This window comes from Prinia subflava, chromosome 24 (genome assembly GCF_021018805.1).
Source record: "Prinia subflava isolate CZ2003 ecotype Zambia chromosome 24, Cam_Psub_1.2, whole genome shotgun sequence".
NCBI classification, from domain to species: domain Eukaryota; kingdom Metazoa; phylum Chordata; class Aves; order Passeriformes; family Cisticolidae; genus Prinia; species Prinia subflava.
In genome coordinates, this window is record NC_086270.1 from 3,742,305 (window position 1) to 3,767,667 (window position 25,363).

The 25,363-nt window shown below is 56.4% G+C and overlaps 1 protein-coding gene across 1 annotated transcript; it reads right to left on the reverse strand.

Moving 5' to 3' along the window:
* RSPO1 (R-spondin 1) lies at positions 1-24,053 on the reverse strand. Its single transcript, XM_063418923.1, is given in 7 exon segments — positions 1-1,118; positions 2,063-2,251; positions 2,980-3,129; positions 3,922-4,113; positions 5,933-6,031; positions 22,394-22,571; positions 22,573-24,053. Coding segments are annotated over 7 exon segments (981 nt in total). The 5' UTR covers positions 22,594-24,053; the 3' UTR covers positions 1-966.
* Positions 24,054-25,363: the final 1,310 nt, after the last annotated feature.

The window sequence follows — 25,363 nt, forward strand, 5'->3', positions numbered from 1 at the left end:
CCAGCTGGGACTGTCCCCAGCTGGGACTGTCCCCCAGCTGGGACTGTCTGAGAGCAGTCACGATGTTCCACCAGCCCGTGGGTTGTTGTAACCTCTCATTTTCTCAATCTGCTGTGTGTTAAGTGCATCCTTCAGCGGGGAATCCCTCGGGGCTCGGCGGGGTGCAGCTGGGGTCCCTCACGCAGGACAGCTGATCTGTGGCTGCTGGCAGCGTTTTCTGGGATTTTTCTTAAAGCTTTGGTGAGTTTCCCTTCCACAAGTGAGTCTCTGTCCTGTGGGACACCAGCCTCCATAGGGGCCAAGGTATGAACCACACACTCAGGAAGCTGGTTGTCATTTTGATTTGTTTTGTTGTGTTGTTGGGTTTTTTTTCTCTTTTTTTCTTTTTTAATTTGAAATAATTCTTTGAAGCAGATTCAGGGCAGATACCACTGACCTCTTACCACAAACTTTTAACATGTATTCACAATGATAAAGTCATACAGCTTAAAACACAAAATAAAGGGTGAGGGAAGAGAAAGAGGCCACTGCTGTGTGTGTCTGGGTGCCAGGTCATGGAGAGTGGGTTCAGTCTCATCCCCTGGCTGAGTGGGGCTGTGCTGGGGCCACGTGCTTGTGCTCCAGCTGAGGCCTTCGTTCATGAAATCAATCCCATATCTGGGTCCTTCACTGGCTTATGCTCCCCCTCTCCTCCCTGCAGTGTCCCCACGGAGCCCTGGGGCTGTGGCTTTGCCTCCGTGTGCGCTCCCACTCCTCAGCAGCGTCCTCCCACGCTCCTGGGCGGGGTGGTGAGGGGTGTGCAGCCTCCTGCAGCACTGTGTGTGTGGCCTGTGTCGGTCCGTGGTCAGTCTGGAGTATATGTCTGTCTCTGGACACGTGTACATGGTGTAGCAGTGCTCTGTTCAATAAAGCTTTCATATACATAGCAGCAACGTTGTCTTGCCAGCGGGCGACACGCGGGGCCAGCTACTGGGCAGGGCTGGCGGGCGTGGCGGGCACCGTGGGCCCCCTCTGCCTGTTCTTCCTCTTCTTGGTGCCAGACTTGGTGTCTTTGGTGTCTTTCCGATTCCTGTTGCCGTTACCTTGCTTTCCTTGCTCCTCCTTTTTCTTCCTTTTCCCTGCAGCAAAGCAAAGGGGCGGCGTGAGGAACGCGAGGTGTCGGGGAGCAGATCAACCACGGCCCCAGGGGTTGATTACTGTGCAATTAATCACTGCTCAGAACCCTTTCCCCTCAGAGCTGCAATCCTTGTCCATCCTGCAACTAAATAACCAACCCACCTGAAGATATTAATTCCTGGGATAAAACAGATCTAAGCATCCCAGTAGAGAGGACAACTCCCATCATAGGCATGCACCCTTGGGTGCTCTCCGGCCAGGGGAGAAACTAAAATAGCTGAAACCTGTGGCACACATGGCAAGGTGTGCCAAGGATCACCCCCCTGGGGGCTGTGCCCCTTCCACCTGCAGCTCTCTGAGTGCCATCACATCCCCTGCACTTCAGGGGAGTCAGGAGCTGCACAGCACATTTGTGACACTGGACAATTGGCTGACTCCTTGTGCCTGACCTCTGCAGGGTGTGGGGTGGGATGGCAAGACCCCTCACTGATGCCTGAAGTTTTATTTTTCATGCTTTTCAGACTCTGTGCTGCCCAGGGATGTGAGCAGTTCTGAGCTCACATCCAGGGTCAATCAGCTCTGCACAGAGCAGGGACACAAAATAAATCTCTTTCCTCCTGGAGACTCAGGACAACTGTTACAAGTTTTCAGGCCCAAAAGTATAAACAACAATGGACTGAAGAGAGAAAACAAGAGTGGGACTTCATAATCTGAAACTGTAATTGGACAATTAAACCCCAATATGCAAATGGACCACAACTTATAAAAGTGTAAGACCTCATGACCGTTCATCCATTTTGTGACCATTTTGGGTCCACCCTGGGTGTAACCCTGGCCAGGCTCTTGTCCTTAAAAGGCCTTTTAATAAATACCTACTTTATTCTCTTAGCTCTGTCCAGTCTCTGTGCCAGCTCAGCCCTCCCAAGGCATCCCCACCCCTGCTCACCTTCGGGGCACTGGCTCTTCTGCACCGTGCACCGCCGCACCTCTGTGGTGGGAGGACACAGGGACACGTCCCCAGAGGGGGCCTGCAGGATCCGCCGTGTTCGGTCCTCATTGCCCTTCTTGAAGCCACAGAGCTTCCTTTTCTTGGAGCAGGGCCCCCACGGCCCCCACTCACTCATTTCACATTGTGCTGCCAGATAACAAGAGAGCCCAGCTGTAACTCCCATTGCTGGGTGGCTGTGGGAACCCAGCTGGCTGGGATGGATAACAGCTCAGGTAAAGCAGAAACCATAACCTGAGACTGTGGGAGGTGGGATATGGGAGTCAGGATGCTGATGGCATCATTCCAAAATAGGTCATGTCTCTGGTTCTGGTTCTCCACTGGTTTGGGACCTTTGACGTATAAAGTCATGCCCCTATCCTGTGTTTGGGATTGGACCCCTGCCCCCAGATGACTTTATATATTGTTAAGTTATCCACGCTCCCGGGTCTTTGGATGCTGCCCCTCAGACCATGCAGTCCCTGCATTTGTTATTTTACCACCAATAAAGTTTATTTTCAGGCACTCCATCATTCCCACCCCTCTATTTTCGCCATGGACCCGGAGTCGCCGTGAGCTGGACTGCGACAGGGGCCAGCTCAGGCCATCCCAGAGCCCACCCTGCACCTCTCCCCCACCTTTGGCTAAAGGGAGCCTGTGTTTCCCCAGCAGGCTCCTGAGTCCCCCAGCACCCCCTTCCTGCCACACCACACCAGCTCTGGGTCACACCCGGGGCTGCTCCCCATCCAGGCTGGTTCCCAGGGGGCCCTGCCCCACGGAGGGCTGTGCTGTCACCCCCTCGACACAGATACCATGAGGGGTTCAAATCATCCTCTAAACCCCCCTGCAGCACCACCCACGAGTTCAGGGCTGCTTACCAGGACTGCTGCACTCCATGGTGCCGTTGGCAGCAGCGTAGCCTTCGGGGCACGTGACGTAACATCTCCCTTTGTGCAAATACAAACCTTCCTTACATTTTGTGCAAAAGTTTCGACTGAAACAGGACTCACAGTTCTCAATTTTGCATTCTGAGGGAACAAAAAAAAACACCAAACAAACACCAAAGCCATCATGTAGTCCGATGTGAACAAAAGACTCGAGAAGCTCCATGCTGCCAACCAGAGCCCAGTCCTGGCTCCCAGGGGTCTCGCAGCAGCCAGGACAAGTCTCTGAGCATCCTGCCAGGCCTGGCTGTGCCACTCAGACATGAGTTCTCTTTGCACCATTCCCTGTGCTGCAGCTCTCACAGCCAGCCAGCAGCAGCCACTGCCAGGACAGAATCAGGCAGGAAAATTTTGGGCTGGTGTTCAGGGGAGCATCAGTCAGCCAAAGGGGATGGTGCAAAGGACACAGTCCCAGCTCCAGCTGCAGCTACAGGACAGGCTGCAGGGAAAGGGAGCTGGATGGAAACCTGGCCATGAGGGTGCTGTGCATGGAGCTGCCAGGGGAATGGTCACATGTTTCCACATGCAGCTCTTTCTGGTGCTCTGGCTACAAGATGCAAGCCAAGGATTGCCTTGTGATTGCCTCAGAGCCTCCTGAGTCTGGGGAGCAGTAGAGCTGGAAAAGATGCACTAAATGCCTGAAAGGATCTCCCTCCTCCCAAGGGCTGCCAGTCTGCCAACCCATGTAACAAAACTGCCCAGAGGTCCTGCAAGATTCCACGTCCAGGATGCCCGTGCGGTGCTGAGCAGGGCTCTTTTGAGCCTCAGCCCTGCCTCACCCCTTCCACACAGCCACAGCATGTCCTGCACCTGAGCAGAGGCACTGCAGGGCACTGCCACCTGCCCGTGCCCCGTCCCTCCCAGCCCCACACTCACTGATGCACTTGTTCATGTCCGTATTGCGAAGGCCAAAGTATCCCAGCGGGCAAGACGGCAGGCAAATCCCGATTTGTCGGATATCGTTCCGCTCCAGCAGGATGAAGAGTTTGGGGGAACACCTCAGGCACCCATTGAACTCGGAGCACAGGTCACAGCCTCTGGCACAGCCCTGACTCAGCTCGGTGCTGACTGGAAGAGCAGGACAGAGGCTGTGGTTAGTGCCGGGCTCTGCAGGCTCAGCTGTGACCCAAACCACTGGCACCACTGGCAGGAAGGGCAGCAACTGGGACAGAGCAAGGTCCTGCAGCTCTGCCACCCTCGCAGCACTGCTCTGGCCAGACACCTTGGCCCTGTCCCCCATGATCACAGGAGCTGTCACACAGGGTCACAACAGTGGCCCTGCTGAGGAGCAGCACCCAGAAACAGCCACCAGCTGTGCCCAGAGCCCACTGCCTCCCAGCTCTGATGCCCCTGTGGGGCAGACACCAACGATGGGCATGTGCCCAGGGGTCCAGCACCTCCTGCTGCCTCCCTGCTTGGAGCTGGTGGTGCCTCCATGCCGAGGACTGATGGGGACCAGAGAGCATGGCCCTGGAGCAAAACTGTTCCACTAATTCCATCCGTGCTGTGTCCCAGGCTGGATCTCACTATGACCTTGCCTATGGTAAATTTTCTCTGGCAGTCAGGAGGTGTCACTGCCCCCAAAATAGAGATGTGTTCTCAGCTCCTACTTTCAGTCCAAGAAAAATACTCAGTCCCATGTCTTGAGAGTTTTCTGCTTTTCATTATCGTATAAAATGCTGCTTGTTTTGAAACCAATCGCATTCTTTGCAGACTAGAATGCAGGTTATTTTTATTAGTTTATTATGCAAGCCATGTCCTTGTTTATAGAAAAGCTGTGTATTTAAAAGATGTATTCTTTTAAATACCGTGTTTACTACACTTCAAAAGCAAGCACAGGGCAGTGCTCACGTGTCAGGACTGGAGGTGAGAGAGCTGCCCTGTCCCCCTGCTGTGACCCAAGAGCCTGGCAGCCCCCCCTGCCTGCCCCAGCCCCATCACCAGGCCTGGGGGTGTGGGGCTGCTTCACCCTTAGGAGGAGACACCAAAGGCAGGGGGTCCTCAGCCCCCCAGCTTCAGGAGGATTCACTGCTCTGGACTGGGACCCCCTTGGCACTGTGGGCCCCTCTGCACAGAGACCCCCGGGGATGCAGCCCCGTCCCTCCCGCAGAGCTGGGCCCTGGTGCCAAGCTCTGCCTCCATGGCAAAGGTATAAACTGGGCCCTCGCTGGAAATTGCCCTTTATAGCATTAGCCATGACGTCAGGTTTTCCTTGTTCTCCCAGGGCTCAGCAGTCCCAGTTTCAATACAAAATCAATTTTATATAATTCAATTTAAACCAGTTTTAATGTAAAACAGTTCTGACATGAGCTTGAATAAAGGAGGGCAAACGCCTGTGGCTGCTCTTGTGCCAATTCTGCCTGGCTGCCCTGCACGAGCCCCACCAGGGACCCTCAGGGCTGGGGGCACAACTGAGCCCCTTTGTGACCTCAGGGGACACTGCAGCTCAGAGCTGTGGCAGGTCAGGGGACACGGGGAGTGGCACTGGGGGATCTCTCCAGGCTCTTGGGGCTCCCTGTGCTGTAAACACATTCACACCAGCACGACCTTCACGGCATCAAGGGAGGAAGTAGAGAAGAAAAGCATTTCATACATACTTCGTCTTTGCCTCTTGCCCTTCACCACCTTGCTGCTGCCTGTTAGATCCATCGAGCTTAGAAAAACCACCACCACAAGCAGTCCAAGCTGCATAGTAACTCTCCAGCGCTGCAGCCCCTCCGTCGCGGGGTGGTCGGGGGAGGTTGCTCCACAGCTGGGCTCTCTGCTGCTGCTAAATCCTCTCGGGTGGGATCAGAGCTGAGAGTCTGTGCACAGAGCCAGGCCTGGGACCATATCCACAAACCACAGCAGCAGCAGCGGGCTTAGGTGGCAGGTAACATGGCTCTACCTTCATCCCTGTCAGGAGTGCAGGAGCTCAGCCCTAGTCCCATCGGGGGCTCGGCAGTGGGCGTTGGCTGCTGGCACTTTCCAGGTACGATTGCAGGAACTGCAAAAGAGGAGGAGAACAGGTTAACCTGACAGACAGCATCACTCCCACCATGGCTGGGGGTGAGCACGGGGGTGCTGGAGGTGCTGGCAGGTAGCAGCACCCAGAGTGGTGTGGGGAGAGCTGTGCTCAGTCTCATACATAAGTCCCTGTTGCTAATAATGAGCACCCATGGAAATGCTCAGCGCATCTTGCCAGTGCTGCAAACAGTAGTTATAGCTGGAACTTGTTTAAAACAGAGCCAGACCCCTGGGCCACCCTCCCCAAGCAGCAGATGGCTGCTGTGGGTGCCAGGCACACAAGATGTTTCCCATCAAGCGGGCACCTCTGGGGCTGGCAGTCAAGCAAAGCAGAGAGCGAGCCTGCAGTCCCCAGCCGGGGCTGGGGCTGTCTGGGGACGGGGTGGGATCCTCCCCGAGCTGCCTGAAACGCTGCTTTTCTGCTCTGAGGGAATTTCCAAACCTCCCATCTCCCATTCCCCGAAGCACAGGGCAGGGTCAGCGCTGCCTGCGCAGGGCTGAGCGCGGGAGCTGCTCTGCCCCAGGCTCAGCAGCAGAGACAGCCCAGGGTGGGGCAGTGGGGCCAGGGCAGGGCAGAGAGCCTGGTGTGGGGCAGAGTCCAGCGTGCGACAGAGAGCCCATGGGGCAACAAACCCAGTGTGGGGCAGAAAGCTCATCATGGGGCAGAGAGCCTGGTGTGGGGCAGAGAGTCCAGTGTGGAACAGAGAGCCTGGCATGGGGTAGAAAGCCCAGTTGGGGCAGAGAGCTCATCATGAGGCAGTGAGCCCAACATGGGGCAGTGAGCTCATTATGGGGCAGTGAGCCTGGTGTGGGCAGAGAGTCCAATGTGGAACAGAGAGCCTGGCATGGGGCAGAGAATCCATCGGGCAACAAGCCCAGTGTGGGGCAGAGAGCTCATCATGGGGCAGTGAGCCTGGCATGGGGCAGTGAGTCCAATGTGGGGCAATGAGCTTGACATGGGGCAGAGAGCTTGACATGGGACACTGAGCTTTGGTGTGGGGCAGCGAGCCTGGCTGTGAGTGACACACTGCCCTCTCCAAGCCACGGCACAGAGTGGCCCAATGTGCATGGCAGGGCAGAGTGATGAGATGGCAACACCAGCAGGACAGGCTGGGCAGCAAACCAGAGAGAGAAGGGAGGCCCAGTTGCCAGCCAGCACCCAGGACTCCACATGTACCAGCCTTTCCTGAGGGTGCCCCAGCCCTTGCTCCAGCTGGTGCTGACAGAGCATTTTCCCTGTAGTTTTCACGCGGTTTTCCCTGTGCCCGGTGTGAAGCGAGGGCGAGGGAAAATGCTCCCTGCTGCACCAGGAGATCTGGCACTGCCAAGCCGGGCCCCACTCCTCTCTGCAGCTGGCAGAGCAAAGCCCTGCCAACGGCGGACATTGTGCTGGAATAAAGGCGACAACACTCGCCCTGTGAAGTCAAATGAAACAGAAAATTGTTTTAATCCCTTTATAACAACTGCGCAATCACCGATGCCCCAAACAACTGGTGGCGACAGTGCTGGAAGCAAGCCCGGCTCAGCCTGGGATGGACTCGGTCCCCGGGGGCCCGGTCCCCTCCCTGCCCCACCCCGGGTGCGGGACCTGCCTCAGAGCACCCGGGGGAGTTACGGCCACAGAACAGAGCACCTGGAGGAAGGGGGCTGCAGGGAGGAGTGACCCCGGACCGCCGAGCCCTGTGGCACCGACACCGAGCCTGGTGCGGGCACCTGCCGGCAGCGCCGGCTCACCTGTGCCGGTGTCCCCACCGCTGTCCCCAAGCCCCGGTGCTTCTGAACTTTTCACCGCGTCCCCGCTGCGCCTGCCGGGGCAGGAGCCCAGCGCTCCCCATGTGCTTGTCGTTACAGCCCACGGCCCGTCCGCAGGATTTTCAAATAAATAATTAGTCACTTGTGTAAACACCAACTTGTCCTGCACTTCCAAGCCTGTTTGCTGCAAGCTGCTTTATAAACACTGTCAAGTGCTTAAGCCGGGCCGCGGGAGTGTTCAGGGAGCTGCGCAGGGCGGGGATCCCGCGGCTCCTCCGCACTTGTGCGGGGACCTGGGCACGGCGGGTCAGGAGGGTCCCTCCGGACAGGTGGCGTGGGACACTCCGGCCGCGACAGCCCGGCCACAGGGCCCTGGGGGTGTGAGCGGTCCCGACAGTGCAGCACGACCCGAACTCTCCCCGGGCCGGTGCCGGGTGCCAGCGGCCCCGGGTTTTAATTAGGGCGGCTTTGCGGGTGAAGCGCGTCCACAGGAAGCACACGCCGTGTTTACACAACACTCGCAGTTTGGGGACAGCAGCGGGGATGGATGTCCGGAGGGAGCAAACACAGCCCCGGTGTGCCAAGAGCCAGCGTGAAGCTCGTGCCGCCACCACAGACCCCTTTTGTGAGGGGTCCGGGGCAGGGAAGTGCCATGGGAATCCGTGAGACCGCAGCACAAACCCAGAGAACACACTTTTCCCTCCTTGTTTCATTTCTAGCCCAAAGAGAGCCTGGGCTTGGCCACAGCTGCTGCCTCGGCACAGAGAGGCCACTGGCATTCCAGCTGCTGCAGAGACAAGTGTCTCGGCAGGTCACACATGATCCAAATCCCCCCCGTGAGCACCTGGGGGTCTGTGGTGAGCTCTTCCCACCCTCATTGCAGGACACGAGTTATGATTCTTTCTGTTACTGCAGCCATCAGTCAAGCTCAGGTTGCTACAAACAATTTCCAGTCTAAACATTAGCAGGATTTATGCCATTATCCCATCTACAGGAAGAATTTGGGGTAACCTGAATTGCTCTGAATTCATTTATGGAGAGACCTGGCCCCTGAATCTGAGATGGCACTAAGCCTTGTTTGCAATTCAATCAGGATAAATTGGTCCTTGGGAGCTCCAATACGACCCAGAAAATGTAAACCATCCAGATAATTTGCCATTAGTCCTCCTACACACAAGGTGAGAAAGACCAACATTATATCCCCGGGATATTTGAGACCTAATCCACAATAACTAAATTGCTGATATATTGCCTCTTGCTGAATGTAGCAGGGATCCGAAATGTAAACAGGCTCTCCAAAGGTTTACTGAGCTTTGGAGAGAAGGACCAGATGCTGGAGGCAGGACAAACCTGGTTACAGCAGGAATGAACCCCTGGGAACTGCCAGGTCGCTGCCAACAGAGGGCTGTGAGATGGGAAATTTGGGGTTCCAGGTTTTGGGGCTGGATAGGGAATTTGAATTTCCCCTCAGCAGTCAGCAAGGGCTGTGAATATGCACAATGTGAATATGTGAATATATTTCCTGCAGGAGCAGTCATGGCTTGGCAGGGTCTCTCTGGTCCCACATCTCCCAGCCCCACACCAGGGGACAACACCCAGCCCCAGGGCAGGGTCCCGCTCTGGGAGGTTGTGGGTGGCAGCAGCAGCTCCACGCTGCCGGCTCATTCCCCAGCCTGCCTCTGTGGAGCTTTCACCAGGCCCTCAAATACCATGATGGCACCTGGTTACCCTTGTCCCTGTCCCCCAGGCACGTGTCCACGCTGCTGCTGCTCCCTGAGCCTGCTGCCTGCTCTGCCTGCGCCCTGCTCCCATGCTGGTGACCCCACAGCAGAGCTCCCTGCCTGCTCCAGCAGCCCCACCGTGCAAGGGAAGGGCTGAGGGAGCAGGTTTGGGCCCTCCTTCTCTTTGGGAGAGTCCCTCTCTTCTTCTGTGCTCCCCAGGGCTGTCTTCCTGCCGGCAGGGCTAATGCTGCAGGAGCAGCGCTGTGAAAACCTCCCCAGTGAAGGTCCCACCACGCCTGGCTCGGCCATCACAGCTGCCACAGGGTGTCTCACGTGCCTCTGGCAAACATCTCTGCACATGCACAGGCACAGCCACTTTGTTCTGCTTAATCCTTGAAGCAATAAAAGACGGCTGCGTTAAGTCAAATTTCCGAACCAGAAGGTCTTCATTTGATATTAGATCCCAGTGCCAAGTTCTGCAAAATCCCCAACCCATAAACTTCACTGAAAAAAATAAAATAAAATAAAATAATAAAGCCCAATCTGGCAGCAGAGCTATCCACAGCATTGTTGAGGTCTGACTTCTTCCCCCAGCTCCTGCACTGCATTCCCTGCATCAGCGGAGCTGTGCTGTGACCCACTGGTGGGGAACACACTGAGGAGAGGCTGCTGCTCCTGGGCATCCCTCTGCCCTGGCCTGGCACTGGGAACTGCTCCGGGGGTCAGCAGCACCCCAGCCCCTGCAGCCCCTGCAGCCCCTGCAGCTCCAGCTCCCAGCTCCAGCCCCAGCTCCTCGCCCTCCTCGCTCAGTGCCCCCACAGTAGCTGCTCCAAGAAACGCTGTGATCCATAGTGCCACAGGCCTCCCTCCAGGAGAGCTTGTGCTTCAGCACTGTAAAACATCAGGAAATGTTTTACAGGGGGATTCCCATGGCCCTCATGCCAGCGCAGAGGCAGCACGCTGCTCTGGAGGAGGAGGAGGCAGAGCCCTGAGGCAGGCTGCAGGATCCATGCCTGCTGCTTCTCCACAGGACCAGAGCAGCATCTGGGATTGTACTGGGAACATCCTGGCAGGAACAGCTCCATGCCTGGGGATCTGACTGCAGTCATGGGGGCAGCAAACCTGGGTCTGTTAGGTACAACTCAGGTGGGTTTGAGCCTCCTAGAGATCAGTAACTCACCAGAACGGCACAACCAAACTTCAGACCAGGAAACAGAACAGGCCAGTTCAATGTAACAGAGACTAGGGCACTGAAAATCGGGCTCTTACCCCAAAAGGACTCCCTAAAGGCCCATTGCTGAGCAGGGACAGGCTCAGCAGGTGCCCCCGGAGGTGTGGGGTGGACACACACCATGTCAGGTGTAGCCCTGGGGTGGGGAGCAGGGGGGTCTGGCACAAACTGTGGAGCTCAGTCAGGGGTGCTGAGGCTCATCCTACAACAAGTGCACACATTCAGCTCGCGACACAATTCCCCTCTTTTTTTCCTGTGGAAATCCATGCAAACAAGGGCTTACAGCTCCTTCCAGCACAGACCCTGCCTGCCAGCTTTGTAAACACCAATTTCCAGGCTCACAGGGGCCCGATGAGCCATGAGCTTCTGTGATGAGCTGCAAAGGCAGAGCCAAACCCTGAAGCCAAGGGCAAAGTCCTGAGCAGCACCTGGGCCTTTCTGCTTGGCCATGTGCACAGGAACCATCTGCCAAGCAGGGCTTCCTGAAGGGATTCCCGGTGCTCTGGTCTCCCAGACATCACTGCCTGGGAAACCTGAGCCCTGCAGAGCCAGGAGTAGCACCAGCTCCAGCAGCAGAGGAAAACAAACTGGGAAAAATAACCCACAGCCTCAGCTCTGGGCATGTGGCAGGAGTGAGCAGGCAGCCAGTGTGTCCTCAGGACCAGCTGCTGCTGCCAGCCTGGACTGAGCCCATCCAAACTCTGCCTTTTTGTGCGATGACAGCCCTGTGCACCACCAGGACAGGGGGGAGCAGGTTCTGAGCTCTGCAGGTGTGGCAGTGCTCAGGGTGGGACATCCTGCAGTGCCCATGACCTGTGAGGAAGCTGCAGCCCCACAGGACCGTCCTGGAGGCAGGCTGGAGGTGGGCATGACAGCAAACCTGTCGGTGTTTGCCAGCTCTTAGGCAAAGACAGGCACTTCCACCCTTGGCAAGATGACAGGTCACCCTCACACCGCACAGGGCAAGGCTCTCTGCTGCCAGTGCCACCTGTCCCTGCTGCTTGGTGCCCTCTGTCTCACTCCAGGGCTGTCCCCATAGCCCAGGAGGGCTGACCTGGCCCTCCTCTCTGTTGCTCACCACAGCCCCAGCCTCACAGTCCAGGAAGGGCTGTGCCAGCTCCCATCTAGCCCGGCTGATGGAAACGCGGGGTTTGTGCTGGGCTCAGCTGCTGCCGGCTGGTTCTGCCCGTGCCTGGGGCATCGCTGCCCCGTGTCTGCACCCCGGCTCCTCCTGCCCTGCCGCGTCCCTCAGGGTGGTGCTGCTGCTCTCGCAGCGGCCGCGCAGGGGCCGGGGAGCTGATCCAGCTGAAACGAGCCTCTTTTTTTTGTTGTTTTCCAGGGCGGTTTCCAGGCGTGTTGCAGCCCTGGCATTCCCAGGCCCGCGGTGCTGCTGCCGTCCTCCCTTCCAGCTCCGCAGTCCCGGCCCCACAGCGCGGTGAGAGGATGGAGCCAGGAGTTCACCCGCTCCAGGGGCACCGCTGGGCTTCAGAGAAAACCACCCCGAGTGGAGAACCCTCCAGGCAGAGGTTTCACGGCGAGTGCTCAGTCCCTGTGGGGTATCAGCACCGACCTGGCCACCCCAAACAGCACTGTAGGCTCTGCCCCAAGTTCACAGACCTCCAGGTGACACGATTTTTTCCAGTGGGTACCTGCTGACCCCTGGGCAGCAGAGTGGAGGCTCCGTGCGTGCTTTATGCAGCATTTCCTTCTGCCACTACTACCCTATTTCAATGCCTTTTACCGTAAGGCGCCTCTTTAACCCCAAAATGCGACACCTGAACACCCCTCCTCCGTACCCAGGGCCGTTCAGGGGAAGAACATCCGTGCCTGAGCCTGCAGAACCCCCAGCAGCCAGGGCAGACCCCGGTCACCCCCACCCCGGGTCTGGCAGCACCGGCTGCACCAGCACAGAGCAGCGAGGCTGGGGCTGACCCTCGCTGTGTCCCAGCCTGGCTGCGGGATCCCGGCCTGAGCCAGCACCGCATCCAGCAGCGCTTCCCTGCACATCAGCTGCTCGCACCACCTCTAATTGCTGCCGTAATCCCTGTTAATTAACAGCTCCTCCGCTGATCGCCCGCCCCGAGCTCCGCGCAGCCCGCACTTACCCCGCGCTCTCGCAGCGCCTGCCGTGCCCCCATGGGTGCCTGGCACGAGCCTTGGCTTGGGAGACAGCAGCGAATTCACTCCCCCCAGTGCCCCCAGTGCCGCTGTCCCTGGGGTCGGGGCACGGCCACCCTCTGCCCCGGGGACCCCCGGTCCAGCCCCGGCTCTGAGCTCCAGCGAGCTGCTCGATGTCCCCTTCCCCAGAGCGGGAGGGCAGCGCGGTGCCAGGGGACACGCACGGCAGCCCCGCTTCCCTGCGAGCCCCACGCACCTCGGGGGGGCGGGGAGGAAGGGGATCCCACGGATCGTGCCGCGATTTCGCACGGCTCTCATTGTCTGAGCTCATTATCCACGTTGCACAAGGCAAACCCGCAGTCAGATGCTGACACGGCTCGCGTTCTTCATTAGCAGCCCGCGTTGCAAAAGCTCCATCGACACAAACATGCATGCTGCAGCCCTTACCTGCAACTTGTCACTCCCTCATCACCGCGGAAAAGCCTCTACCGGGTTCTCAGATTTAAAACACTGTGAGAACAACTACAAAATTCCTCAGTTCCTCCAGGGAAAGTTACACGCGCTTTTCTGTCAAAAAAGATTAAAAATACATTCATGGCGAGTTCATGGAGAAGCCTGGCGCGTTTGGGTGTTTTGGTCACTCGTTTTTTGCAGGCGGTCTCTGAGGGGGTCCCAGGTTTTGCAAACCCCCCTGCGATGTGCAGGATCTCAGCTCGTGCAGATGGCTCGGGCTGGCTCCTGCTCCACCAGCCCACGCTGCTCCCTGCGTATGCAAAGCAGAAAGTATGTGATCATATCAGAGCAATTTGCACGTTAATAAATCCTGGTCTCAGGCCGCAGACTCCGTCCCCATCCACCGGCTAGGGGCTTTTTATTATTATTATTATTATTACCGGAGTATCCAGCTTTGTAAAGGCATCCAGTGCAAACTCCTGCATGAGGGAATTCCACCCCACTAGTACCACCTCCTAAGACAATATCCAGCCAAAAATATTGTGACTGTTGCAAAACCCGGACTGGAGCTCCACAAAGGACCTTCCAGCCTCGCATCCAGAGCCAACAGGGTCTCAGTAAATTACTGCAGAGTGACACACCATCCAGTTGTCTTTGTAGTGTTTTTTATTTATGACAGTTAATTCCGAGTTATTACTAACATTTCAGTGGTAAGTGGCATATGAAGTCATCAGCTGTCACAACTGCATCTGTTAATAAACATGTCAGATATTAAAAGCAGCTTATTATCCTCTGGAGGGGGGAAGGCATGAAGGCAAAGAGCTCAGAGCCCGGTGGTTTTTCCATCGCTGGCTGTGCAGCAGGAGGAAACACTCCTGCTCAGGAGAACAGTGGGACTGCCTGGGACACCTGTCCTCTAGCACACCTGAGCAGCCTGGAGCTCTCCTCCCTGTGCTGGCAGCTCCTTTCCCTCCTCCACCTGCCCCCCAGGATGGACCAGTGACAGACCCTGCTCTGTGTGGGTGAACAGGGGACATCAGTGCCCAGGGACCTTCCCTGAGCCCCACCACGCCTGGTGGGAGGAGCAGGTCCTGCACCGGGGCTCAGGTTGTCCCCAGGTGTTCCCAGGAGCCGTGCTGGAGCCTGGCCCAGTGCTCCTGTGCAGGCCATACAGAGGAAGTGGTGGCCACCATGAGTGACCCTCGTCCCTGGCTCTGGCAGGGCTGATGTGGTGCTCAAAGCCGTGGGGCTCTGCCCAGAGCCCTGGTGCCCTGCTGGGTTGTCCCAGGGGGCTGTGACAAGCTGCCAGGCAGCCCCTCAGCATGGCATGCCTGTGGACCCCAGCATCTCCCAGGGGAGATTCCCCAGGCTTGCAAGGCTCTGAGCTGGAAGCCAGAGAGCACAGGCTCTTTCAGACGATGTGACAAGCCCTGTGGTGGCTCCTGAACCCCTCCTGGATCCCCTGCTGGGGCCAGGACAATTCCCCTTCAACACTCTGCTGCCCATGAGCATCCCTGACAGCTGCTGGCATGAGGCAGCAGTGCTCACTGGGACTCGGTTTGCACCCAGCAGCCCTGAGGAAGAGGAGGGCAAGGGGATGGATAGAGAACAGGGCATCAAACAGCCCCCAGACTGACAGACAGATCCTCCCCAGACAGAGCTTTGGAGAGCCTCACGAGTTCTTCACACACCTGCCACCCTCCCTGCTGCACACAGCGCTTGTGTGGGGGCAGCTGTGAACACAGAGGTGCAAAATAACCCGAACACAGGGAAAACTCACCCTTTCTGCAGCTTTTCCTTTTGCTGTGTGTGTTAGTGCTCGTGTACATGGAAGTTTTATTCATCCTGACTTTTCCTTGGCACCTCGTTAAGTTTCCTATTTGTAAGTGATGTCACTGAGATCTTTCCTGTCTCACAGGGGTGTTGTGAATGTGTTCTGCTTGTTGGCAGATGCTGAGCAGTCACTGCTGCAAGTCTCCATATCAGAGACCTTTTCCTATTCCTATTTTTATTTGCAGCTTTTTTACTTTCTCTTCTAGGAAATTCTCAAACGTTGTCAGGGACAACGTTACTCTGTTGACTGTATGCGTAAAAAAATCTGATAAACCCAAGATCTGCATTTCATACACATTGAACAGCCAGACCTCCTTTCTGATGCTGGAGTGGTGCAGCCTCAGCTGACAGCTGTAGATCAAGTTCCTAACTGAGCAATAAACCCCAAAGCCAGAGCTCTGTACTGGCAGAGCTGCCAGAGCCAGATGCAGCAGCAGGGCTACTGGCACAGCAGCAATCAGCCAGCACAGCAGCGTGTCTGGCTGAAGGCAACGGGACAGGCTCACAGCTCCCTGGTGCCAGAGGATGGGAAACCAAATAAAACCTGCCTGAACCCCCTGCACAATAAATTCAGCCCCAAGTCCTGCATTTCTACCCCCTCTGACAGGAGCTCATTTACAGGCTTGGTTTTCTTTGGCTAATGGCTGTTGATGCTGATCCTAAGTTGATCACAAACAGGTTGTTTCTTTCCTGTACAAAAGAAGATGAAATGTCCCCTTTCAGCAGGATAAGATGCCAAGCTGCTCCAGGCTGGGAGCAGAGGGTTCCTGGACACCCACAGGTTCCCTGGGCTCCTCTGGCTGGGACAGGGGCACAGTGGCTCTGCACAAAGCTGAGGGGACAACCCCACTCTGTTTCTGCACGGGCAGTGCCAATTCCCCCACATCCCCTAGCCCACCCTTAAAGTACATTTTTCTCTTCATTAAAAACCTGCAATATTTGGTCCTTTTCATCCCTCTACAGTTCTTGTTTACAAAACCCTCTGGGAGAGGGGAAGGTGTCTCCACGGAAGGCTGAGTGCAGGGACAAGCAGCAGCCCTGGCCCTGGTGCAGCTGAGGACAGGGGGCTGCGGGTGTGCCCAGGTCTGCACCAAGCAGATCCAGCACTGAGCACCACAGCTTCTTTCAGACCCACACCAACCCCACCAGAGCCTACGAATCCCCAGCTGGCACAGAAGGGGCATTACTCATCCCTGGTGCCTCATCAGCCTTTGATAATATCTCAGCATAAGCAAAAAGCAGAAAAGACACTCACAGAGAAAGCAGAAGGGAAGCGAGTACATCCTGAAGTGTCTGTGACACTCCCAGACTGGACACGAGAGCTTTTCTGGTGTGCTGCTCTGAGGATTCTCTGCTGCAGGAGGACTGATAGCCCCGGCAATGTTTGTAACAACATCTGAGCATCAGCAGCCCTGAGGAGCTGAGGAGCACAGAGCCCGCCCGCTGCCCCGACACCTGCCCGGCCGCAGGGCACGGCTGCGCTGCGGGCAGGGAGCACCGCGGGTCAGGCACCGGGGCACGGCGCCGTCTGCGGGGGATGTGAGAGCCGGGGGATGCGGAGCTGACTCCCTGAGAGGATCACCCTGGCGTGCCTCTGCTTCCCGAGCGAGCCCGGGCTTTCCTCCAGCCCGTGCTGCTCAGCGGCGCTGCAGCCCGGCCCCCGCTGGAAGCGTCCCCAGCCGGGATTGTCCCGGGTCCTCATCCCAGGCTGGTGCCGAGAGCCACAGGCTGCAAAGCCGTGAAGAATTCCTCCCGTGTTAAAGTCCCTGCCGGTGCCAGGAGAGCGAGGCCCTGCCGTGCCAGAGGTGGGGGGTGAGATGCCCACCCTGCCCCAGATTTGTGCCAGCCTGCACCCCTGTGCCCTGTGCCCTGTGCCCTGTGCCCTGTGCCCTGTGCCCTGTGCCCTGTGCCCTGCTCAGGAGGGTCCAGCAGGACTGACCTGCTCTAGGCTCTCCGTGCCCAGGGCTGGGGGTAATTCCTGCGTGCCCCACGGGCTGCCTTGATGTTCAGACCCTTTTCTTGGGCCTGGCATGTCTCCTGGCACCTCGGCTGGGCAGTCTGGACATTTCCCCTCTCCCCAAGGAGCACATTATGTGCGTGTTGGGAAATGCTCTGTTCCCGTTTGCTCCGAGGGCCCTTTCCCCTGTTGTTTGAGGAATGCTGTTTGAATTAGCTGCACGGATTGCAAACAGACCCCGTTGTTTTCCTTTCCCAATGCAGGGAGGCTTCTGTTCTCTCTGGCCTGCTGGATTAACCAGGGGCCTTACACACTGACCTCTCTGCAGCTCGGGGAAGCTAATTTAATCCCAATATTGTTACAGATCACAGCAGGACGGATGTCACAGATTCCTTGAGGCAAACCAGCATGGAGTGCTAGCAGGGACAGCAGCACGCTGTGTTCGTAGAGCCAGGAGCTGCTGCAATTTTTCTGTTAAATTCCCTCTGCAAAACTCATGCAGCTGGGGAGAACAGCAGCACTGGGGAGCAGGAGGATGCCCCGAGCACAGAGGTTCAGCTGAGGAGATGCTGTGCCTGCATCCCCATGGTGGGGATGGCAGAGGGTGGAAGGTGGCTCTGAATCCTGGCAGAAGAGAAGGGGATGCAGACTCGCATCTCCTCACTATTTCTTTCTCATTATTATTCTTTTTCCCTTGGTACCTGCTTCTGAAAGTTGTCTGTGATGTGATGTTGAGCCTGGAAGAGGCCTCAGCACCCTCACAGCAGGGCAGTCCATATCCATCTCACTTGGATTTCCAGGGGGAGATTCTGCCTTCTCATCTTGCATCACAGCTCTGCCTCCCCTGGCCCCACGGCCCCATGAAGCCAACACAGCCAAGGAGGGGGTCCAGCCCCCCCAAGCAGGGCAGAGGGGAGCAGGAGCCTCCAGGGTTTGGGGGGAAGTCCTGCCTCTCCCATTGCTGGGGGGGCTTTCATGTTTGGGAAAAATAAATTACTTTGGGATGCTGTTAAAGAGAAGTTTGAATGATGACACATCACAGGGCTGGGATTTCCAGCATTTCTTGTAAGCTCCCTCCAGAGCTGGAAGTGGAAGAAGCACAGCCACGAGGACATGAAACCAAGAGCCTCTGCAGCAGGAGTGGCTTTGTGAGCAGCTTGTCCCTCTCCAGGCAGCTGCTCCCTCCCTCCTGCCTCTGCTGCTGCAGATTCCCTCAGGACCACGGGGCAGAGCCTGAGGAGCACGGAGGGGCACCCAAGGGAGCCACAGCCCTTTGGGGCAGTGCTGAGAGACTGGGACGGGGTGGGAGCTGGGCATGCAGCCCCTGCTCGAGCCCACCCTTCTCTCAGCCATGATCAGCTCTTGGGAACATTCCTGCTGGATGACATTTCCCAAGGCATTGAGGGAAAAAAAGAAAAAAAAGGACTTTTTTCCCAATATAAATTCTTGCAACATTACAAACCCCACACAATAGTTGTAAGCCCTGGAACGGCTGGGGGTAAAAAAGTTACAGTTCAACATGGAAATAGCACTGCCATCTCCAACTGGTGAGTCCCAGATGTGGAACATCATGTGTGACAAAACCCCATGGGCGGGACATGCAGGAAGGCTGTCATTGCTGTGTGGGGACAGGCTGGTTACCTTGGCAGTCCCGTGGGTCACCTGCCAGGGCCAGAGCAGAGCCCTGCATCCTGGGCTGGCACTGGCAGTGACACAGAGCTCCTTGCTGGCACAGCTGTGTCCATGAAGAGGCCGCAGCAGAGGGGACCTGCAGCAGTTTTGGGACCCTGAGGTGATTTGGGGATGCTGGATGAGTTTGGGAATGCCCCAGGCATGAGCTGGAGGTCCCTGCTTACCCACAGAATGGATGCTGCTGCTCTGGGTTGTACTGACATTACACCAGTGGATGGAAAGTGCCTGTCCGTGTGTCCTCACCCACAGTGGACGTGTGTCCCCAGCCAGGGACACATCCAGGCTGTCCCAGGAGCATCACTGCACTGACAGCACTGAACAGACCAGCAGCAAACACGTGGAGGAGAACCCTGTGCAGCAAAAGCAGCAGGGATGTGCTCGCTGTGCTGTACCCTGAGCCACCTGCAGAGCACCTGTAATTACTTTAATTAAGCTTGGGGCTCTGCCATGCCCGTGCCAAGGGCACACATCTGCCCGTGCCCAGCCACCTTCTGCCACACAGCAGTTCTGCAGAGCTTCCCAGCAGAGCCAAGAGTTTGGCTGGTGTGGATGGCAAATGTCTACATATTGTGTCTTAAGCTGTATAATTAATTGGATGCAGCGCCGAGCAAGGAGCTAATTCGGCCCAGGGGCTTTGGTCATGGCACAGGCATGGAGCAGAGTGAGGGCCCAGCCCAGGCAAAGCAGGACGAGGCTGGGATGGAGGAGGCTGGGCAGGGAGCAAGGATGAGGCTCCCAGAGCCGGGGCAAGGGGAGGCTGAGGTGGGGAGGGTGAGGAGTGAAAGGTTCCCTTGGTGGGAGGGACTGGCAGCACAGCTGTGGCAGCTCTGCCCTTTCTCTTTCTGCCCTTTCTCTTTCTGCCCTTTCTCTTTCTGCCCTTTCTCTTTCTGCCTTTTGCCCCCTGTCAGTTTTTGGGTGCATTCATTATGTGGCACCTCGAGGTGAGGCTGGGCCAGCCTGCACCCCACAGCAGCACCCTGAATCACCTCACAGCACCTCACAGCACCCTGAATCACCTCACAGCACCCCACAGCACCCCACAGCACCCCACAGCACCCTGAATCACCTCACAGCACCCCACAGCACCCTACAGCACCCCACAGCACCCTGCATCACCAGCCCTCCTTCCTGCCCATCCTCCCCTGCGCCTCCACCTCCAACAGCCCCACACCAACACCAGACCTTCAGACACCCGTGCCTGCATTTGTGTGAATTTTAAACATCTACAGGACAACGGCATGAGGAAGAGATGGGTCAAGCGTGGCTTTTTCAGGACCACACCAATCCCAGGGCAGGACAAGCAAGAACACAGCCAGAGCAGCAGTGGGGCAGTGGAGCAGGAGGTGGGGCAGTCTCTCATGGTGCCTCTGACCTGGGAGCTTTGGGGTTTCATTTCCAATTAGGTTTTTCATATGGTAACATTCAGAATTTTGATGGGAGATGAGGCTACTTTTGCCTAAGAGACAACATACTTTCACTGCTGCGCCTGGCCCAGGAATGAGTTCTCCACTATTAAAGTGTAATTTAATTTATCTCCATGGGTTTTGTGATGATTGGGATTTGTTCTAAGGAGACCTTTAAAGGAGAATTTTTGCATTATTGAATGTATGTGCTAGGAAGCTGAGTTCTGGCATCCTCTGATAACCAAATTTCTTTTCTATCCTCCACTATATCAATCATGATAAAAGCCCCTGCCAAAGCCCTAACTCAAGCCATGCTTCTGGCATATTGTGAAACAAATCAGCAGGGGAAAAAGGCAAAACCCACAAGATGCTCTAGCCCAGTATTTTTTAATGTAAGTTTTGAGGATATTGATGGTTTACCTCATCAGGTAAGTATTTGTAACACGGTTGCTTTCCCAGGGTTAAACCAAGTGGCTGCTGAAACTGCAACTCATTTGCTCTGACAGACCCCAAGTAGCTTAAAAACGGAGTTTTCCTGAAGTCTGAGGCCTTGCACATGCCAGGCAATGGCACTGGTACCTTCCCAGCCAGGCTGCAGAGTGATCCCATTTTTCTGGGACCAGTCTGAAGGGACACCCAGCTCCCACAGCTTTCCAGGGCCCCCAAACACAGGAGACCCCACTGGGCGTGGAACAACGGGCAAGGGACCCTCGGCCCTTTGCCTTTTGTGAGATTTCTGCATGTAAAGAGGAAGGGGTCTTTTTTAGAGCCTCAATTTCATCGCTTCCCTGACGCAATGAGGAGTGCAGCAACAGCAAACGGTGCTGTGGAAACCTTCCCTGAGAGCATCCCCAGGGCACGGCTGAGGGCAGAGGGGAGCCAGGATGGGTTCAGCACCAAGGCTGGCATCGCTGCCAGGGCACGCACTCCTCGCTGTGCCGGCCCAGGACAAGGTGCCTGTGTGGTCCCAGCTGGGGAAGTTGCTGCTCTGCTCTGCGTATAAGTCAAAACCTGAGAGCTGCTGGTTCCAGACACTCGCTGCTCCGGCAGCCTGAGGTGGGAGAAGGGAGAGAGCTGCCAGATCCAGCTGGTCTCCAGGAGCCGATGGAGGATTAGCCCCAGCAGCGTGTCTTTACAAATTGTCAGTTCCCAGAGTACACAAAGCAAAGCTCTGAGGATTGAGTGTCTCAGCACAGAGGCAAAGGCAGAGATTTTGGGAACCTGATAGCACTTTCCACCCAGACACAGAGACGTGAGGACCCCGGCCTCCTGCTGCCCCCACGGAGCCCTGCCTGCCCCACGGCACCTCAGCCTTGGTAAACACAGCGCCGGGGCTGGGGGCTCCTGCTCAGAGCCTCTCCCCCTCTAGACTGGTGCCCCACAAACCAGAGAGGCTTTGTAAAGTCACCACAGGTCCCTCCTGGGGACACAAAACCCCATTCCCTGCTCTCCAGTGCCCGCTGCCACTCTCCTGCCCAAGGCTGGGGCCTCCCCAGCCGCTGCCCGGTGGCGCACGGTGGCAGAGCTGGAAGCTCTCGCTGCTTGTTTCACGGGAACTTCCGACATTTCAGAAATTGTTTTCATTCTGGCTTGGAGTGAAGACAAATATTTCAGAAATTTCCTGGATAACATAAAGTTTAAAATATCCTCCGAACTAAAATAGAAGTGTTGGGCTATCTCAGCTCTTGCATTATGTCATATCATGCCAGCTCACAGCACACCATGCAGAGTCACAGATGACTTTGCATGAGGAGATGTAAACAAAAATACAAATAATGTCAGCAAGGGAGGAGAAACGAAATGCTGAAATGACAAATTCTCTAAAACTATTTTTCCCCCTTCCTTGTTCAAATTAATTCTCCACGGAAAATCTCTCGGATTTTTTTTAAAGAGCACAGCCTGGCCAAAGCAGCTCTGGAGCAAGGAGGAACGTGATGCCGGCGCTCCCCTTCAGCCGGGCTGCTCCGGGATGTCCCGCCGTCCCTTCCCCCGTCTCCCTGGCCGCGCTTGACCCCTTATCGTGTTTGTCGCCAGCCAGGGGCAGGCGAGCCGGGCTCTCTGGACGCTCGGGGCCCGCCTGTCCGCAGCACCGATAACGCCGGCACGGATCGCTCCGCTCGGTGGGATGGCGGGAGGACCCTCCGCGCTCCCGCTCTGCCCGGTGCCGGGGCACGGCGCTTACCTGGCTCAGCTCCGCTCGGCCGGCGCTGGCTGCTGCCCTCCCTGCGCCCCGCGCATCGCCCGCCCCGGCGGCCGCTCAGCGCTGCCCCGCTGCGGGGCTCGGCGCCGGGCAGAGCTGCGGGCGCCGCCTGGCACCCATCCCCCGGCCTGCCCCGTGCCTCTCCAGAAAGGCACTGCTGGGGAAGGAGTGCCGGGGCTCATGTCTCCGGTGCTGTATCCACCCCTTCCCACCCTCTTGGGGTTCGCTCCTGCCAGTTCCACTTGTGGGCTGTCCTCACCACTTTGGGCCTTTCTACCGCTCCCCTTCTTGTGGCTCTGGATGTCACCACAGACACGCTTTTATGAGAGTGGGCTTGTGCAAGGCTTGTATAAAGTGTTCTCAGAAATACGAGGTCCTGTCATTTGTAAAACTAATAAAAATGTCCAATAATTTTTACAAGGGAAAAATGAGTCATTGGATGGCACATTTCTCATTACTGGCATTTTACAATTAAAATGAGCATCTATTGAATCAATCCAAAGCTCTTATTGTTAGCAGACACTAATAACTTCCTGAGCTATTGAAGATACTTTTTTTCTGAAGAAACATGACCCTTTGCCACGGCATTTCTCGTTGAGAGTGGTATCCAGCTGAGACCAGCTCTGCTCAGCTCCTGCTGGAGGCTTTTCAAACACATCCTGATGAGACTGGTGGCTATAACTGGGTGGGAAATTGTTTTTAAGCCCTCAAAAATGTTCAAGATTTCAAAATTTTTCCCGCTCCACATGGGGACGAAACCAGAATTGTTCAACATTTTTTACCAAAAAAAAAAAAAAAAAAAAAAAGAAAACGAAGAAGTCCTGATGGAAGCCATCTCCGGAATAGCCAATAGCCATGGGTCACGTTGAGCCAGTGGAGCAGGGGCTGTGGTGGCTGGGACTGCTGTGGTGGTGGCTGCACTGGCATCAGCCAACTTTTGCTGCCAGGGTGGGACACTCACCCTGGACCTCGTGACCTTTTCTGCTGAAAAATTTTAATTCTTTGGAACTCTCCTGGTTTTGCTGTGGCTGTTGCGTGTGCACGGCCACAACCTGCCCCACACAGAGCAAGCCAGGCCAGCCAAGGGGAGGCATCACCTCCTCCTGCCTTTGGAAGACCAAGAATCTTGCAGCTGCTTGTGTTTTAAGGACAGTGTATACAGTCAGAGCCTAATTTTCAACAGGCACTACGCCCATCTGCTGCTGCTTTCCAAAGATCAGCCTCCCTCCAGATGTCCCAGGATGGATCCTGGTCACCACAGTCACCACCTGCTTTTTGGGAATGGACACCCCGATGGAACAGAAGGTGTGGTCTGAGGAGGATTCGATGAGAAGAAGCCCCACAGAGGCACGGGGAGACTCTGAGTGCCCTCAACAGCCCTGCCTTGTCCATGGGGCTCGTTCAGCCTCAGGAGATGAGACCAAGAAGAGCCAGTCTGACTGCAGGGCTCATTTCTCAAAGTTACTCCAGATGAAGCAAAAGAGATCAAAATGCAAAACCCATTTATTGCCTTCAGCAGAGGTGTCCAGGGAAAGCTCACACTGCAGGATTTAGCAGAGGAACTCCAGGTTGCTGTCTGGATTTAGGAGTGCTCTTTTTCTGTCTGCAGTCACCTGTACATCCTCAAGGCAGAATGGGAAGCCCTTCCCCTGCCAGGACACCAGAGAAGAGAAGCCAAATTCAAAGTCCCATGTGCCCAATGAATACAGAGAGTTTCTGAATGTGAATGGACATCTTTCCTCTCAAGCCCCAGCGGGCCCCAGGCAGCCAGGCTGCTGTCACTTGTGGGGAGATTCAGTTCCTATTTGTACTATCAAACACGTGCAGAGCTTATGAAAAACTGCCATGAAATCCCACTGCACAGCAGGAACAATCCTGGCTTCCAAACACTGAGTGCCCTGCCAAAGGGCTGGCAAATCCAGATTGTGCTGGGCGGAGGCATCCAGATGCCACATCTGCCTCGACAGATCCTCTTGGTGCAGGTCTGCAGCAGCCCAGCCCCAGCCCAGCCTCCCCATAACCCAGCTCTTTTCCAGAAATGAACACTTGCAGGACTCAGAGGCACACATGACCAAGACTTCACTCTGTTTTAGTTGGAAGAGCCCTTATTTGCATTGAGCAGAGGGCTGGAGCTTGATTTTTCTGGCTGAGCAGTCCAGACAGGGCACAACAGAAGGACACCAGGCTCTGCTCCCTGAGCACCACGCTGGGGACTCTGCTGTCCCCACCCTCCCCGTGGCTCTCTGGAAGGGGTGGCTCTGTCTCCTGGGAAAGTGCCGTGGGAGCAGGGATGCTGATGCAGGGCCCAGATGCTGGGGAGAAGCAGATGAGGTTGTTTTCCATTCTCTGCTGTTGTGCAATGGCCCCAGCACTGGAGACGCTTCCCACTCCTTTTCCTTTGCTACTGAGCATGGGGGTTGGAACGACAATATGTATTGTCATTTATAAGCTCTGTAGGACCCTCCTGGGACCTGTGTGCATAAATCTTGGGTTTGCTTTAGCATTCCTCTTTCCTCTTGCATCCTTGCAGCACGGCTTCTGCCCGCCCTGCCTCCTGCAAGCCTGAGCTTTGCAGAATCTGGAGTTCTGCTCCCAGGAACATCGGGCTGTGCTGCTGCCATGCTCATCTGCTCCTGCTCCAAAGGGAGGGCCTTGGGAATGAGCTGCTAACGCAGCTTGGCCTGGCCACGGTCCTGCTGCGGCTGCCAGGTGCCTGAGCACAGCACACATAGCGGGCACTGCCGGCAGCCGGCAGAAACGCCAGGACCTTCCCTTCACGGCTCTGTATTTCCTGTTAAATATTTATGGGATTTCCTCAGCACCCAAGAGCCCCGTCACTGGCAAAGCCAAGAGGGAAAACCTGCTGCCCGGAGGGGACAGGGGTGGCACTGCCTGCTGCCCGGAGGAGACAGGGCTGGGCACTGCCTGGTGCCCAGAGGGGACAGGGGTGGT